Source organism: Corticium candelabrum, chromosome 1 (assembly GCF_963422355.1).
Source record: "Corticium candelabrum chromosome 1, ooCorCand1.1, whole genome shotgun sequence".
NCBI lineage: Eukaryota > Metazoa > Porifera > Homoscleromorpha > Homosclerophorida > Plakinidae > Corticium > Corticium candelabrum.
In genome coordinates this window covers 9,541,272-9,560,365 of record NC_085085.1, presented here as the reverse complement: position 1 = coordinate 9,560,365, position 19,094 = coordinate 9,541,272, and the positions used below count along the sequence as shown (strand labels likewise).

The 19,094-nt window shown below is 43.7% G+C and overlaps 3 protein-coding genes across 3 annotated transcripts; 1 reads left to right on the top strand and 2 right to left on the bottom strand.

Moving 5' to 3' along the window:
- Positions 1-783: 783 nt before the first annotated feature.
- LOC134195188 (uncharacterized) lies at positions 784-2,495 on the bottom strand. Its single transcript, XM_062664213.1, has 2 exons — positions 881-2,495; positions 784-824 (listed from the first exon to the last, which is right to left on the bottom strand). The coding sequence occupies exons 1-2, from the start codon at positions 2,493-2,495 to the stop codon at positions 784-786; spliced, it is 1,656 nt and encodes a 551-aa protein (XP_062520197.1).
- Positions 2,496-7,029: 4,534 nt separating this feature from the next.
- Positions 7,030-7,682, top strand: LOC134195086 (uncharacterized). The gene is made up of 2 exons (XM_062664128.1): positions 7,030-7,206; positions 7,368-7,682. Exons 1-2 carry the CDS (start codon positions 7,030-7,032, stop codon positions 7,680-7,682), a joined length of 492 nt encoding a protein of 163 aa, XP_062520112.1.
- A 6,298-nt stretch (positions 7,683-13,980) lies between these two features.
- On the bottom strand, positions 13,981-15,467 carry LOC134190846 (uncharacterized). The gene is made up of 3 exons (XM_062659378.1): positions 15,007-15,467; positions 14,648-14,932; positions 13,981-14,579 (listed from the first exon to the last, which is right to left on the bottom strand). The coding sequence occupies exons 1-3, from the start codon at positions 15,458-15,460 to the stop codon at positions 14,137-14,139; spliced, it is 1,182 nt and encodes a 393-aa protein (XP_062515362.1). The 5' UTR covers positions 15,461-15,467; the 3' UTR covers positions 13,981-14,136.
- Between the last annotated feature and the right edge of the window lie 3,627 nt (positions 15,468-19,094).

Sequence of the window (19,094 nt, the reverse complement as noted above, 5' to 3'; positions counted from 1 at the left end):
GCAAAAACAATAGCACCTGAGTGGAGCAAGGCCTGCTCAAAATCTTTCAGTCAGACAACAGCAAGAAGAAGGCTGAAAGACATGGGGTATCACGGTCGTGCTGCTCGAAAAAAGGCCTTTCATTTCTGAAAGCAACAGAAGGAAGAGGGTCTGTTGGGCAAAGGAACACATTAGAAAAACGGTCGAGGATTGGAGTAATGTGGTATTTACTGACGAAAGCCGCATCAAACTCAGTGGCAGTGATGGTAGAGTGTTTGTTTGGAGAAAGACCACAGAAGAATGGCTACCAGTCTGCACTTTAGGCACAGTAAAGCAAGGTGAAGCTGCCATCATGATCTGGGGTGCCATGACTTCATCAGGTGTTGGACCTCTGACTTTCCTTGAAGGCAAAATTAACGGTGAAAAGTACAAGGAAACACTGGAAAAACACTTCCTGCCTTTAGCAGCCGAGAGAGGTAGACATGGAATGTCAACTGTTTTGCAAGATGACAATGCTCGTGTACACAGAGCGAGGAAGGTGGCGGAGTGGAAGACCGAACATGGCATCACATCCCTGGACTTGCCGGCGCAGAGCCCAGATCTGAATCTGATTGAACATTTATGGATGATACTGAAGAAATCTATTGGTGCAAGAAATCCTCCGCCATGCAACGTTGATCAGCTGAAACAAGCTATCAAAGAAGAGTGGATAAAGATACCACAAGACGCTGTGCATAAACTGATGTTATCTATGCATTCCAGGGTAGAAGCTGTCCTGAAATCTAAAGGGTTGGCAACTAAATACTAATGTACAGGATATAACACAAGGCGTGTGAAATTAGAAGCTTGTGTAACAAAACAGGAGCACTTCTTGCGTGGTGCAGCCTTTTCACACAACTACCATGACTTTTGGCAAGGCACTGTATGTCTTCCATTGTTGGAAGTGGATGCTTGCCAGGTATGATTGCCTGATTGGCTCTTCGAAGGTCTACGCAGAGTCTAATTGCCCCTGATTTCTTCCATACAACTACTAAATTTGAGATCCATGGGGATGAATCCACTTTTTCAATGATATCCAAACTCTCCCAACGATCCAACTCCTCTGCCACCCTCTCTCGTAGAGCCAGTGGCAATCTCCTAAGTGGCTGCATAATCGGTGGTACGGTGGTGTTCACTAACGGGCAATGAACAAAGTGATTGGCTTTCCCCAATCCACTGAACACCCTAGGCCATCTCCGACTCCAACCTCCCTTAGTAACTCCATCGTTGAGCAAGTCAACCGCTTGTACACTATGACTGCCTAGTTCTTCTGGATCCCAACAAATTTGAAATCCCAGGGCATCAAACAAGTCGAGACCTAGTATGTCTGTCCCCTTGTCTGTAATATAGAATGGAAACTCTGCTAATTGACATCTCCGGTATCGGACTGGTAGCTTTGCCTTTCCCAACACCTTTATTGGCGATCCTGCATAACCAACTAGCTTTCGATTTGCTGGTTCCAGCTTACTCCAAGAAAACCATCGATCATATGACCTTTTTGACAGCACTGAAACCTTCGCCCCCAAGTCAATAACAAGTGACAAACTGACACCAGCTAACTCGCAAACGCATTGGCGATACTCGAGTGTACTGGACTGACCACCAACAACATTGATTCGAACGGTCTCCAACTCTACCCCTTGCTCATTGCCACAATCAACTTCCTGGATCTGTGACTGTTTCTTTGACCTACAGCAACGTGCGTAGTGTCCTATTCTCCCACATTTTCTACAGGTCTGTGTTGATGCTGGGCATGTTGAACCCTTGTGAACCGCGAACCCACAGTTACCACATTTGCCGTCTCCTCTGCTACTCCAGCCGCTTTTACCTGGCCGTGTCTGTACTTGACGAATCCCACGTGACTCCTGTGCCAATTGACCCAAAGCTGTATTAGTTGAACCTCCTGGCACTGCATCCATTACGCTACCTGACACTGTCGCAATAGCTGCTGAATCCCTAGCCGCCTCTTCCATTCGTGATGCCAGTACAATTGCTTTGTCTAGAGTAAGATCTTCATCTTCTTCCAACAAGCGGTCTCTCACTTTACCACAAACCGTCTTTTCTATAAGTTGATCCCTAATCATTTCGTCATGCAACGGTCCAAGCTTGCAAGTGGCTGCTAGCTGTCTCAGAGCAAACACATATTGCTTCACGGACTCTCCTTGATGTTGCTTTCTTTGTCGGAATTTGAATCTCTCGACCATAGAATTGAGTCTCGGTCCGAACAACGTCGCACACACATCACGTAACTGAACGTATGATTCCGTCTCTGTCTCCGTCGAAAGTATCCGCTGCCCTTCCAGTCCTAAGCAATGAGTCAAAAGGGCGCGTAGTCGAGGCTTGTTGTCTGCTTCGTCTTTGATTGCCGCGGCTGCCACGTAGGTGTCAAAAGCGGACAACCAATGCTTCCATGGCACCGCCGGTTCCCCGGGGTGTGGAAGGAAAGGAGGAGGCGGGTGAATGCCTGAAGTCGCCATCCTCGTCGCCAATATTGTCGTGTATTCACTCAATGTACTATTCAACACACGTTAACGGCCGCTACTCTAACACTGACTCAAACACCGGTTCAGTCATCCTTTATCTACCGCAAAAACCCCAGTTCCCGTATGCTAGCAAGCATCTACAAACACAACAACTGTATGCATCGTCGTCCTTCGCAAAGCTTCGAGCAATCAAATATCTCTTGCCGACGATCGAAACTTAATTACTCTTCTAGAGCTTTCGTTCCTCTCCAAATTCTGATCGCATTTGCAGCGAATTCAACCTACACGTTTTCTGCAGCAAGCGCTACACGGGGAGTGTGCCGATTTCGTTCGAAACAAGCGCGAAGAGCAAGATTCGAATTCATTCAGCGCATCCGGGACCTCGCAACAAAGATGCACGTGACGTGCCCATACACTGAGCGCGTCTTCCGCTAAAACACTACTGTGCCTCTAAAAGGACGGGTCATGCATTCGCTGATCAACTAAATGCGTCGTTTGTAACGTGTCTAGAAACCTACCGTTTAATTAATTAACTACATACTACGCGCATACGTGTAGCTGCAGACAATTGCGTGCCAGAGCGAAGTTTTGCTGACGTTCGAACGTTCGTAGTAATTAAACTAAAAGAGACCTTCGGAGCAGGGTGCCAACTAAAGTTTAATTAATTAATTAATTAACTAATCGTACTTTGGACATGGCCATGCATGCGTGAGCTATCTACATCCGGGTTTTGTGAAAATGCTCGGGATTGTGATAGTAGCATATGAGTCAATTTAAGAATCGATTACTAACGACATGGGACGGCCAAAACGCGTAGCAATTGGCCGTCGCACATCAGCTGCGAAGAGAATACGAAACAACAGAGCTGAAGAAACAGCCGTTAGCCGTGAGTTGAGACTAGCCATGAACAATGACAGAACAGCCTGAGCGAGAGAGTTGGAAACATCAGAGCAGCGGCAAGAGAGACAATCTGCCAACAGAAAGATGACCACCAGAGCACAACAAGAAGAGACACCAGAGCAGCGGCAAGAGAGACTATCTCCCAACAGAGAAATAACCGCAAGAGCACGACAAGAAGAGACACCAGAGCAGCAGCAAGCAAGAATGTCTGCTGACAGAGAAGGCACTGCACGAGCACGACAAGAAGAGACACCAGAGCAGCGACAAGCAAGACTCCGAGGTAAGAAGGAATCAAAACCAACAGTTGAACGATGGAAGGGGAGAGCTTTTATCTACGACCAATCGATTGACTACAGCGGACATGCTGATGTACAGATTGGGGCAATGTCCAAAGAGTGTCAGTATTGCCATTCCCTAAAATGGGTTGGCGAAGCACCGGGAATGTGTTGCTCAAATGGGAAAGTCAATCTGCCTCTTATCTCAAACATCCCCGAGTCGCTCAAATCTTTGCTTCTCTTAGAGAATCACGATTCAAAGCAATTTGTTAATAACATCAGAAAATACAACTCTGCATCCCAGATGACAAGCTTTGGATGTTCGGAAAGAGTCTGTCTACCAGGATTTATGCCCACATTTAAAGTTCAGGGCCAGGTCTACCACAGAATTGGTGCCATGCAACCTCAGTCAGGAGAAAACCCAGAGTTTCTGCAAATCTATTTTATGGATGATAAACAAGAACAAGCTAGACACGATGCATAGCTGTGCCTGGTGTGAAGATTGACATCATTTTGTCTCTTCAGGAGATGCTCCACAACGTAAACAACTATGTGGCGAGCTTCAAGACTGCCCTAGAGAAGATGGACCTACCAGAGCACCGCATAGTTATTCGACCAGACAAAACTCCAACCATGGAACATCCAAGACGATTTAACGCTCCACTGACAGATGAAGTTGCTATTCTCATCGTTGGCCAACAATTCAACAAGCGTGATATTGTTCTGCAAAAGCGCAACGACCAGCTTCAACGAGTCGCCGAAACCCACAGATCCTACGATGCGCTTCAGTACCCGCTACTCTTCTGTCGCGGCGAAGATGGATATAATTTCGAACTGCGTGAAGTTGAACCAAGAACAGATTTGCCTACCAACAAGAAGATATCCGCTATGGACTTCTACGCCTACAGAATCATGGTGAGGACAAACAATTTTAACCACCTACTTAGAACCAAAATCCTCTTCCATCAGTTTTAGTCGATATGTACGCTAAGATTGAGGGAGAACGTCTCCGCTACGTAAGCCACAATCAGAGCAAATTGCGAGTCGACAGCTACATCCACATAAAAGATGCTCTCGCCCAGGATAGCCTAGATACTGACCTTGGACGAGCAGTCATTCTTCCATCTTCTTTCACTGGCGGTCCCAGGTACATGCATGAGAAAACTCAAGATGCAATGACGTATGTCAGAAAGTACGGCCGTCCTGATCTTTTTATAACTTTACATGCAACGCCTCTAAAATAAGCTGATGAGACGACAAACATCCCAGAACAGACACGACCTTCTTGCCAGAGTTTTTCGCCTGAAGTTTAAAAAGCTAATGGAATTGCTCAACAACGGTGCCATCTTTGGCACAACACGCTGTCACATGTCCTTCATCGAGTGGCAAAAGCGGGGCCTTCCCATTCGCATATCTTGGTGTGGCTTAAAGAGAAACTTTACCCTGCTGATGTCGACCCTATTATTAGTGCAGAGATATCCAACCCGGAAGAAGACTCCGTGCTGTACAACATCATCAAGAAGCAAATGATCCATGGGCCATGCGGTGCACTAAACCGAAAGTCGCCATGCATGAAAGACGGTAAGTGTACGAAACGATATCCAAGAGAGCTTCTCCAGGAGACTCAGACAGGGCACGACGGGTACCCACTTTACCGCAGAAGAAAGGCGGGAGATGGTGGATTTACAGCAAAAGTGACAATCTTAGGTTGCAACGAAGTAGAAATTGACAACAAGTGGGTGGTCCCTTATTGCCCTATTCTGTCCAAGATCTTCAATGCGCACATTAATGTTGACTACTGCAATACAGTAAAATCGATCAATTTCATATGTAAATACGTCAACAACTGTAGCTATCAGGCAGTATTCGTGCTTGAACGGCAAGAAATGAGGAGGGATGAGGTTTCAAGGTACGAGATTGGAAGATACATCTGCAGCAGTGAAGCAACATGGCGTATTCTCGACTTCCCGATTCATCACAGGTATCCACAAGTGGAGCATTTGTACGTGCACCTGGAGAATGGGCAACGTCTGTATTTTACCGAAGACAACGTAAGAGACGGAGTAGCAGAGCCACCTAGAACTACTTTGACAGCATTCTTCGATCTTTGCCGAGAAGACGACTTTGCCAAAACTCTATTGTATTGCGAGGTGCCACAATACTACAGATGAGACAGCTCCAGTAAGAAATGGAAACGACGCATTCAGGGCATCCACGTGGAAGGACATCCAGGAATCAAGTCATGCGACACTCTTGGTAGAGTGTACACTATCCACCCAAGCGCATTTGAATGCTATTGCTTGCTCCTTCTCCTTCACATAGTCAGAGGGCCGACATCGTATGAAGATCTTAGAATGGTCAATCAATTCAAGTGTGAAACTTTCAGAGAAGCTTGCTCGATGAGGGGTTTGTTGGAGGATGAAGGTCACTGGAGCGCAACTCTAGAAGAAGCTGCTCTCAGTCGCTCTTCCCGCATGCTGAGAAATCTGTTTGGCACTATGATCGTCACGTGTGGGCTGGGAAACCCAAAAAGCCTGTGGGATAAACACAAAGAGAACTTAGCGGAAGACATACTACTTGAGGTAAGAATTTTTTACCTACAAACATACAGGTTACAGCAACTGCAACTCTAACCTTTCCTTCTCCATTTTAGGTGCGCTATCACAATCTTAGCCAAGAACCTTCCTTCAACCAAGCACTCATACTGTTCGAAGACATAGTTATTAGATTAGGAGGCCACGAGCTTAGAACGTATGGTCTGCCGACACCTCAGAGAGACCAGCAGGTATGCAATTGCAGAGACTTGATCAGAGAGACCAACTATGACCAAGATGAGCTTACAGCGTACGTATCAAGCAACGAACCATTACTAGTGCCAGACCAAGCTGCGGCTTATCACGTCATCCTAGACAACATGCAGAGTGGATCTAGTGGTATTATCTTTCTAGATGCACTTGGTGGCACAGGCAAGACGTTCCTCTTCAACCTTTTACTTGCTAAGGTGAGGCAACAAAAGAAGATTGCTGTTGCTGTTGCTTCATCGGGAATTGCCGCAACTTTGCTTACCGGAGGCAGGACTGCCCACTCAGCTTTCAAAATTCCGTTAAAATTGGCACCTACGGACACGCCAACCTGTAACATCGCTAAGGGTACAGGAATGGCCACAATACTAAAGTAATGTCAGCTGATTGTGTGGGATGAGTGCACAATGGCAAACAAGCGTTTTACTTGCTGGTGATTTTCGGCAAACTTTGCTAGTCATACAGAGGGGAACCCCGGCAGATGAGCTTTCAGCTTGCCTTAAATCTTCTTTTCTATGGCAGCAAGTCCAAACTCTCAGCCTGTCTACTAGCATGAGAGTGTATCTTGAAGGGGACGCAACAGCGGAAGAGTTTTTATCGATGCTTCTATCAATTGGAAACGGCGAACTGACTGCTGATGAGAGCGGACTGGTAACCATACCACCCGGATGTGGAGAATTAGTTAACGGTGTAGAGGCAATTAGCGGAAAAGTCTTCCCCAACTTGGATGTAAACTACAAGAACCACAAGTGGTTGTGCGAGCGTGCCATCCTTGCACCAAGAAATGACATGACCAGCAAAATCAATGAAAAACTTCTTATGCAATTGCCTGGAAAAGACAGCTGCTAAAGTCTATTGACACAGTTGTAGACATGTCGGATTCTTTGTAGTATCCAACCGACTTCCTAAATTCCTTAGATCTTTCTGGCATGCCACCGCATAATCTTAAATTGAAAGTGGGGTGCCCGGTTATGCTTCTCCGAAATCTGGATGCTCCCGATCTTTTCAATGGAACACGACTCATCATTAAACAGATTTTACCGCACGTTCTTGAAGCCACCATACTGACAGGACTAGCTCAAGGAAAAGACATCTTTATACTAAGAATACCACTCATACCATCGGACCTTCCCTTTCAATTTAAACGACTGCAGTTTCCACTAAACGTTTGCTTTGCAATTTCCATCAATAAATCACAAGGTTAATCATTGAAAGTTGTTGGGTTAGACTTGCAAACACCTTGCTTTTCGCACGGGCAACTATACTTTGTGTGCTCAAGAGTTGGCAGACCTAGCAGTCTCTTTATCAACGCACCGGAGGAAAAACAAAAAATGTAGTGTATCATAGAGCGTTGCAGTGAATGTTGACATGAAAAACAACTGACAGTCTTTTAGTCTATGCACTTGAAGAAGAAATGAAAACAATGCGTATGCAAAAGCACTACAGTGAAATGATAATATTCCACCAAATCTTTAAAAACGGGCTTTCTAAAAGCCACTAAACACGCTCAGAAAGAGTCAGATACCTAGGCTACTGACGTGCATGTGTTGCCATTGTGCTACTCTTTTCATACTGCTAGGACTTAGTACCAGTAAAATGTGCAGCAAATATGGGGAAGAAACACCCACACATCTATAGTTGTAACTTTCGCCTACTAATGTAGCCCGTGCAACAAACGGGTTCAGAATCCGGGACCTCGCAATAAAGATTGCACGTGACGTGTCCACGGACCTATCTTTACACTACAGTATCTTGGCCGTACGAAGGACGGGCCATGTATACTAGTAATATATAAAGCTCAAATTGTCTGTGTGTGTGTGTGTGTGTGTGTGTGTGTGTGTGTGTGTGTATGTGTGTGTGTGTGTGTGTGTGTGTGTGTGTGTGTGTGTGTGTGTGTGTGTGTGTGTGTATGTGTGTGTATGTGTGTGTGTGTGTGTGTGTGTGTGTGTGTGTGTGTGTGTGTGTGTGTGTTCGCGTATGGCGGCCACGTCTTTGTCCGTTTGCAACCGAAATCGGCACGCACACTCGGCATGCACAGTGAAGGGTTTGCGTAAAAAAATTAAAAAATTATGCACCGGGTCCCTTCTCGAGGGGTGGTCCTCCGCGTAAAATTTCTCGATGACGCAAACGCTACACATTCCAGTTCATTCGAACACACGTCTACACCAGTCCTGTGTTGACTGTATGCATCGTCGTCCTTCGCAAAGCTTCCAGCAATCGAGTATCTCTTGCCGACGAAACTTACTCTTCTAGCGCTTTCGTTTCTTTCCAAATTCTGATTGCATTTGCACCGAATCCAACCTACACGTTTTCTGCAGCAAGCGGCACACGGAGAGTGTGTTGATTTCTACCGAAACAAGCGCGAAGAGCAAGATTCGAATTCATTCAACGCATCTCCGGGACCTCGCAACAAAGATGCACGTGACGTGTTCACAGACCTATCTTTACACTACAGTTCCTTGGCCGTACAAAGGACGGGCCATGGATCCTAGTGTGTGTGTGTGTGTGTGTGTGTGTGTGTGTGTGTGTGTGTGTGTGTGTGTGTGTGTGTGTGTGTGTGTGTGTGTGTGTGTGTGTGTGTGTGTGTGTGTGTGTGTGTGTGTGTGTGTGTGTGTGTGTGTGTGTGTGTGTGTGTGTGTGTGTGTGTGTGTGTGTGTGTGGTGTGTGTGTGTGTGGTGTGTGTGTGTGTGTGTGTGTGTGTGTGTGTGTGTGTGTGTGTGTGTGTGTGTGTGTGTATTCTCTACATACTGTATATATATACTTACGCAGTGCATATATTTTTAAAAACTAACCCAAAACCAACCCAATCCCCCACTCTACAAAAGTCTAGAACGTCATCAGAGCAATCTACAGACAATCTCTCTAGAGTTATCTTTGCATTATACAACCAGAGTTTAATAGAAAGCCGTTGGTGGAAATAGGATGTGGCCTGGCTCATTGTGAGATGACTGTGGAATGTTGTTCTTCTGCAGATTGATTTTAAAATCTGGAGACTAGACGGCGACCACAAGCCCAGACTTTCAACAACTAGTGAATAAAACACACCTCCATTCTCACTAACAATATCTTTATATGAGCTGTCTTTCTCTCTTTCTTCAGCTTCTGCAGCAACCCCTGCTTGACAAGTTGCCTTTACCATATATGTTGGTTGGAGAGAATTTCTTACTGTGATGTCAAAGTAAGTCGGTAGCTCTCTCTCAAAATCTGGATGGTATGCATCTCCTGGTCTTGCATTCGAGTCACCACAAAGCCGTTGCTCACGACGACAATTGGCATTATCAGATAATAGTGCTTCGAACATTACGTCAGCAAGAGCGTTGTGTCGTCTGTTTCTCCAGTTTCCCTCTCCGCAACCCAGTAGATGGTCCCCATAACTGTCTAAACCCTGTCCACAAGAACAACGCTTTAAGCTTGGAGGAGGTGGGAAGAAAGATATCCCCAACCATGTGCGAACAGCGATTATGAACTCCCTCTGGGGCATGGCAAGGCTGAGATTGGGATTGGGTATTGCCCTTAGCCATGCTCCAGCGTGAGGAGCAGATATCGTGTTTAGTCGAGCACGATCTCTCAAACTTGCTTTCTCTAAGATAGTTGTTGAAAGCTTGGTGTCCAGGAGACGTTGCAGGTCACGTTGACTACTCGATGTAAGATCAATGGTGTCAAGCGAGTCAGCCACAAGACTTCGAATATGATCCTTAGCAGAAGACTCTCCAGGAAAAGCACTAAAGTCAGGCGACAAATAATTACTATTGGGCACTGACTCCTCCAGAAGTGGCGAAGTTGATAGAAGACGACAACATAATGACCGAACTGAGTTACAGCTGCCAATAAATTCAGAAGAGGACGTTCTCACCGCCTCTCGTAGGCCTAGTCCCCCTTGACGAACAGGCAATGAAACCTGCAACCAAGACATGTCTGAGGTGGAACATCGAATGATGGCATCAAGACATACCCGTAGGTTTGAATCAAATCTGGCCAGTTGATGGATACCTTTGTTTGGTGGAACTGTTCTCAGCAAATTATTGATCTTGCAATAGGATAGACAAGATCGTAGTAGTAGCAGCTGTATCTGGGGATCATCCATATCCAATAATTTCTCCTGACATTGAAGAACTTTGTCTACACGTTTAGCGATGTGGCCACAGTAGTACTCTTCTAATCCAAAGACTGGATATCCAAGAAACTCTACACCACCCACTGACCCAACAACACGTTGAACCTCAGAAGAAAATTCCGAAAATTATTGATCTCCAGAAGGCCAGAACACTTCACATTCGGTGGGATTCAAAAGAAAGCCAAAGGAAGGACCTCTAGATTGCAGAAGATGGAAGAGTTGAGCAATTGCAAGTCGAGGTCCAATGAACGTACCATCATCAAGATACCAAAGTTGAAGTAGAACTTTTCCAGCTGAACCTATGTCATCCATCAATTCCAAAGCCACAAGTGAAAATAGAAGAGGTCCCAAAGGGTCACCTTGTTGAACTCCGCCTGATGATTGAAGGCGATGGCTTCCAAAACGAAGCCCACCCTTAGAGTGGTAGCACCACAGTGCCCAAGAATATATTTCAGAAAGTTCTTTTCGAAGATGGAGCAGAAAAGAGTCTCTAAAACAGTTGTTGAAAGCATTGAACATGTCTATCTTTATGCAACAAAGACTTGGATCTTGACCATGATCATCAATGAACTTAGAAAAATGGTGGATTGCTGCCTCCATGCCAGACTTGGTGCCAGTTCCCACTTGGCCATAGGGAAGAAGAATGTCGGGCAGCTTTGACCTTACAACCAAGCAGCAAACCTGGCTAGCCAAACGTCGTAGAGTTATATATATATATATATTTGTTGCATGTTTGGGTGGTTATTCCGCCGTTGCTAGGATTCTTTTTCTCGTTATATTACACTCCTACCATAGCAACTCAACCACATGTTGTATATTTACCGGTCAATAAACGTTTATTGACCGGTCAATAAACGTATATTGACCGATCAGAATCTGTATACTGCAAACCAACTAGCAATCAATACATGGGCATACCTATTTTAGATTACGAGCTTATTCTTTACCAATGATAATGTTCACAGTACTGCAGTTTGTAAAGACGCAGTCAGAAATGACAAATGGCGCCGGATTCTGTCTTCCCGTTCAGACGGCTGTTCAACCTCGACTACTTTCAGCTCATCTGCCTGTTCCGCTGTCTCTCCGGACTCCTTGACTTTTGCGTCAGTGTAATCGGTGTGTCCATGGCCATTGCCCAAAACTTTTCACGCTGCCATTTGCTGAAATTCAGATGGCTCTTGATATTGTCTCAGTGCTTGCAAGGTTTTGTGGCCGGTTCTGCCTTGAATTACATGTTCAGGAACTCCCGCTTGAAACAGCCTTGTCGCACTAGTAGCTCGAAGAGCGTGGTTGGTTCGAACTGGAAGACCAGCTTCAGCTGTCATCGCTTTCATCATTGTAGCCAAAGTGTTATGACCGACTACTTGCTTTGAATACCAAGGACCAAATGAAGGAGTAGACGACAAAGGTTTATAATAGAAGGCTTCTCGAGAAAATCCTGCTGGCAACTTACTAAGATAGAGATCCAAAATTTTTACGTGGCAACGGTCACCAGCTTCTTCATTAGCGTATCTGATAAACCACAAACCACAAAATGCTATTACCTTACAGAAACACGTTGGAGCTTGACTATAATTTACCTTGTGACTTTTTTGTTTGGATGCCGTAGATCACGTAGTCCACCACTATGATTTTTGGATCCGTGCTCAACATAAATGTAACAGACTCTTGACAATCCGTCTGTGGTTTGGCTGCATCTAGTCACCCGACTCCATTTGAGGCTTCTGTGCTCCGCACCACCTCGAAGAGCAAATTTTATCCCATTATAAAAGAATACTGCCCTCAGTAGTTTTACAGGTGTGTCTAAGCCAATTACTCCCTTCTTCCATAGACTGTCTTCTTCTTCAGCAGTGAATACACTGGAACCCTTGCGGATCGTTCCTAGTCCTTCTCGACGTAATACTCGACAGACTTTATCAAGAGCATTGCGCAAACCTTCAAAACGATGGTCTGCTTTGTCGAAAAAAGTTAAACGAATCGCTTCTGTGCTGAGCTCGAAGTATACGTTGTAGCCCACACACCAATTGTACGAGAGTTTTTGGAGGATACTTGTCACCGTTGGTCTTCCTCGCTTCCAGTAGGAAGCATATTAGCCACTCTTGCAAAAGTTGTGAATCCTTCGTTGAGAGAATGTCTGTGGGTACCCGCTCTTCTTGTGGAGCATCCTTGTTTCGATTGCTTCTCCATGCTTCAAATGTTCGCATCGTCCAACTGTTGCAGGCAGTCGTGTTCTTGCAAACCGTACCCTTGCTGTACTCCTGTACTTTGTTCGTACTCGTCTTTTCAGCAAATCTGCTGTCAAGCTGGCTAGTACTAGTGGTAACCTTTTTGGAACCAATGCGTCTCATCTTTGTTGTCGGCTGAAAGTCGTCGTCCTGGTCACTATTACGGTCTTCTTTCTGATCCGACATCACGCTGGCAAAACACGTGGATACTGTACTGTACTAATACTTTTGAGCACGTGGCCTTATGGGGCTGACGTGCACGTCAACTACACTTCACAGCTGTCAAAATGTGGTTGTTTGACATAAAACTCTAGCTGTCATTGCAATACACAACCACTCTAATTCAACTTGAATAATCTATGAACTCTAATTACAGTAGGATGTTAAACATGCAACAAATAGGTTAAAGCATGGTAGGGTCGACGATATCCAGTTTATTGACCGAGGTCTTTTTGGGGCTTTCTCCTCAAGACATCGGTCAATAAACTGGATATCGTCTCCCTACCATGCGTTAACTACTACATATATACTGTATATATCAACCTAAAATAATTATCTCCAGATGACCGTATATATATACGGTATAAGATAAAATATCGGCGGGAAGTTTATTTTGGCGGATTGGCGGATTTTCCAGCGACTGCCAATATAAAATCCGCCAATAATTTTGGCCACCGAGATATACGGGTATGACATTATATTGACGTCGTCACCCCCGTTCATCAAGCATTGATAATGGCGATAACAATGGCAACAGCATAGGAATCATGTGGGTTTTGTTCTTTACGCTTACACAGCAATTCTTCATCAATAGTTGAGACCACGAAGCCGCGGAAATGTGATGGCCACGAATGCAGGTGTCAACCTCCCATGGCCACGTGTGAAGTGGGTGGAGGCTAGCGTCGTCCAACCGCCAAAATAAAATCCGCCAATATGCTTTTCTGTCAATCTCTTAGCAAACGGCCAAAATAAACTCACGCCACTATTTCATTTTATACGGTATATATATATAGGTATGTATGTATGTATGTATGTATGTATGTATGTATGTATGTATGTATGTATGTATGTATGTATGTATGCATGTATGTATATATACGTGCACCCTGTCAAGTGTTGTCAATGTATAATGCAAAGCAATTTAAACAACATACATGTGTTGAATTCTACCAGAAAGTACATGTTGACAAAACTAGATGTGAAGAAAACGGAAAAGCATACATGATTTTGTGCAAACAGTGTTCAATAAAAATTATTCAAATAATACCAATAGAGCTGCACCGTGCAAAATTTATCATGCCTGTCTTTTGGCCACATTGGCTAGTTTGCCTTGCGTTTGACGTATGGAGCAATCAATTTCAATATAAGAAATAGAAGAACAAAAATGGCAACTATAACATCTGCCCAATAGCAGAAATCTACTGATGTTTGTTCACTGTTTGCGTTTGCTTTATTGATAAGAGCTGGTGGCGCTATCTTGTAATATGGAATGCATCCATAGACATCATTCGGACTGCAGAGACAGAGCACTCCACAAGCAATTCTTGTCTTGCTTGAAGATTTTATGACCATTTTCCAGGCGCCACCGTCAAGCTCCAAATGACATCCATTGTCTCCCGTTATTGTACCAGCTGCTGCAATGTGCACATAAGATATAAAGCAGTGCACAAACTTTTCGTTGCCAGTATTCTTCCCAACAAATCCCGTCTGCGTATAGCCCTTAAGAAACACTCCGTACGGGCACACACCTAACGTCTGAGGAGCTTAGTGCACAAGAACAAACATATCTGGATCAGTCATTAAATTGCGTCTCGGAACAACCAATTCTAACCGTTGATGCAGTATCCCTGACAAGACGTAGAAATGACGTCGCCCTTATACGTCTCTCCACTCCATCCACCCAACGCCCACCTTGTCTCGTCTACGTACAATTTGCAGAAGCCAGCCTTTCTTACAATGTTTTGGAATACTGTTGTGCTCATTCCTGAAACAAGGCATACCCAGCATCTAGAGTCTGCCTCTGGACCTATGCCCTGTTGACGAGGTACCATGTACTGTAGCGATGCCATATCAACTGTGTTATTTGCTTCGAACTGTGGTACCTGTAAGTTACTTTCTAAAGAGAAAGTAATGATAGTTGAGTGGCGCTTATGCATGTATACAAATTGAAGTACATGCACGTGTACTTACCACCATATTTGTTTGTCTTCTTGAAACACATGACGCCGCAGCTGGCTTGATCTTTTACATCCAGTTGCCAGTATCCGCTTTCTGTCCATTTGAGATGACAATCGACTTTCAGAGACGATCGCTTTTGACCTACCCTCTTCACGTAAATACCGATTAGAGAGCAAGCTTTAAGTTGTGAGCTGTGACAATTGTCTGCTTTTCCTCTGCCTAAATTTTCCTCTTGAAGGCAATAGCTTCCTGGTGATGCACGATTTAGACTGAAACAGGGGATTAAATCGGTTCCAGTAAGGCCAGAGTACTGGGAGGAGCAGTCAATATAGTCCGGAGTATTTGAGTCGACGCCATAGTCCACTGTATCTTTGGTTGTCGTAGACTCTTTGCCTAGAGTTTGGTATCCAGAAATAACGTAGCAAAATACGACTGCTAGTTTTACAACGGTAGCGATCAGATTCATACTCACTAGAGGAGATCACGTGAACTTCACTATGCAACCTAACTCAACTAGAAGATAACACACACGAGCCTGACACACACCCACACACCTGAATTACAGCTATACCCATTACGAGCGTATGTCTAGCAAAAAACCACCGCCAAGCATGACGGTCTCCACTGACACATTCAAATATTTCAAGTCTCGTTAGCCCTTTATCAATCTAGCATTGTTTCTGTTTCATAAGCTGGTCGCTTCGGATTTGGTAGCTTACTCCATTGCAGCTGTTTCTGAGTTAAGCTATTGTTCATTCCAATGATGTGCCTATAGCCATTGCAATCTCTCTCTCTTTTTATTTGCAACTCAAATCTATAGGGTCTTAATTTTACGGCTTCTCAAAGGTTTCTATATAGTTATTGAAAATCGTATGCCACAGTGATACACCTAGATTATTCTGATACATTTCATATAAAAGGTAGACAACTGATTAATATTCACAATTTCTCACAAATCACTAAGCAGGACTCGCAGCCATATAACATGTAGAATTGTGGGGATTAAACTCTAAATATTCTCAATTAGACTGTTCTCAAAACCCCTTTTTTATTAAATATTCGTTTATGTCAGTAGTAAATGTTGTACTTGCTTTAGCAATCGTGTTGCCAATTTCATTAGAACAACCACATGATTTGTGGACTACACGTGCTGCCCAGATATGAGAACTCATCAACATTTTGTAATGACCTTGAAAATGACAGCTCTTTCATTCCTCTTTTATTCCTCACAGTGGCGTAGAGTCGCATGGACTAGACCGGGTTATAGCCCCAGCATTTGTAGACATGGTCTTAAAAATTCTGGACTTTAAATACGTAATGCTGGAAGTATACTCTACCCCAGTTAGAAAGCTGTTGTGTTGGACATCTACCATCATTCCCAAGAATTCTATCAAACAATGCGACAGAAATTAATTTTCAGACATTCTTACTCTCGCTTGTAACCAGTTGCTCCTATAGGTCTGTTTGCCCATGCAGTATCAGTGCCCTAAGATATTGCAGTCTTAAAACTTTCCTAAAGTCTACAATGAGCCAGGTCAATGGACTTGCACTACACTCACTTCAACCTTAGAACTGATGTTGATTATCATGCAGCATTGGATACCTTTGTTAACAAACAACCTCTCAGAATGTCTTTCTTGAACATTCAGAACATATTCAATGTATGTTTCGTGTTTCTCATGAGTACACACACAATACCACGATGCTATGTTGTATACAAATTTCATCTTGTAATGAGACATTAATTAATGTATACTATGGTATTTACAAACTTTTAGTGAAACCCAGCTAAATTGTCCAAGGTTGTAACACTTTTTTCCAGTCTGGAAAAGCCATTGATTTAACGTATTACTTAACTCAAAGCCAATAAGAAGTGGCGAGTCCCGTAGCAGTGCTAAGTCGTCTTGTTAATGTTGATACTCATACCCACAGGACACATGATTTGTATAGATCATCAACAGATTGTTGCAAACCAAATGGAGACTATGATGTGAGAACCAAGTCATCTAAATACATTCCCGCTCTGATCTCACTGTAACTCTATGTAAGATTTCTATATATAATTTATGCATAGACCACATTCAGTTTTGTATACAATCTGAGTGTCAGTAGCAACAATCAAAAAGAGAGTTTCAAGAGCTACTTTGTCCATATTGATTACTAAAGATAAGTAACAGCTTTGTCTCTTGTGGATATTCTGAACACGTCTGACTTTCCACTGTTAGTCGTAACAACACATCCGGTGTTAATTATTATAGATATCAACAATTAACATACAGACTTCTTTTTCTACTCTTAAGATTTCTCAATAACTGAAAGATGGCATGTCTAGAGAGACTGGATTACAGGCTTTCGCCAAGTCTATAACACCTGAGTCATGCATGCTCTAGACCTTTCTCGATTATCCAGTAGCGGATCTAGAGGGGTTCCTGGGGTTCCGTGGAACCCCCTAAAATTTTGTGACGTCATCACACGGAGATGACCGCGTACCAGCAGTGCTTGCTACTTCCTGACGTGACTCGCAGCTCACGTTTTAGTTTAAATAAAGTAACTTCACACGGAAGTGCAGTACAGATTATGAACTTTCGACGTAGGTCCATCATCGTCGGACAGTACGAGTGAGTCGTACGGTACTCCTGCTCTTTCTTCGTTAATTTATGGTAACTTGTTTTCAATCTCAGTTGTTCTCCAACAACATGTTTCATTTACTTCCTTGCAATGATGATGTTTCAAAGTATTTATTTTCTATCTCATGAAAATATACTTCCACCTTTGATGGTCACAACATTCACAATTTCATGAAACCATATATGCCTGTAGAAGCTTTCTTCGGAAAGAAAAGAAAAAGCGGTAACATTTGTCTGTCTAGCGAAAGACATATATAGGCTTGCAAAATCAATTCAAATTCTCCAGTATTGTAGAGTCATTAACGTATACTTCCGTTCTATGGTATAGATGATTAAATAGCTAATTTATATCTGGAGGCGTGGCTGACCCTAACCTTTGTGACGTCACGTAACCCCATTCGAAAATCCTAAATCCGCCCCTGTGATCTGCCTCTCAATGCCCAGATCTGGTCATTATATCCGTCAAGAAGATACTTACATTGCTCTTCTAAATGGCAAAGTTTGTTTACTTTCGTAGTTAAGACGATTAAACAGGATGTTTGCCAAAACTTTTTGCTGGAACGATAAGCAAATTATGGTATGCCTTTATAGTTATAACAAGTTATTCTTGTCTACCATTTCTTTCACATAATGGCCCCAACACACACACACACACACACACACACACACACACACACACACACACACACACACACACACACACACAAGCACAAACACACACGCACGCACGCACGCACGCACACGCACACACACAGCGGCGTACGAACTGGAAGTATAAACTAGCATTCGTCTATCCAACTTTGCATAGCGGACTTGGTCAATTTGGGTAATGTGCTCAAGCTTCAGAAACTGACCGTAATGCTAACAACGCAATGTGGATCAACCAGCAAGACATATAAAACGTACATCTTATTGAAAACTTATCTTGTTATCGTTGTGTTCTTCCCATTGTATAAATGTTCTTTACTAATAAACCTATATAGTTACGCCAACACGGCTAAGAGCATGCAGACTCCCAACTTGGCACTACTACAGTACGTCCAGCTTTGACAGCTCCTTTAACAATTTTAATGCATAAATTCACGGTCAGTAAATTAACACACCAACCATATAGCTATACAGTAAGACCACATTTACGTATTCGTTACGTGACTCAGACAAGTAAACTCAACTGGATGTAGCATGCATAGCAACGAGTAGTGAACGTCTTTACGAGCATTCAAAACGTAGAAGCATTTTCTCTTCTGCGTTATTAATTAAAGCGTACGTGCGTTGAAGTGCTGACTAAAAACAACGTGATTTCTCTTCTTCGACATGAGTCGACATTCTTATATAAAAAGCAGTGGCGTAGGAAGATGTTCACGAGGGGGGATGTACCCTGGATGTCATCATGAGCAAGCAAGAAAGTACTTCGCTTGACAGACCGTAAACAGATTTGCAAAAGTTAGTAGCACAGAAAATTTCAATTTCTAC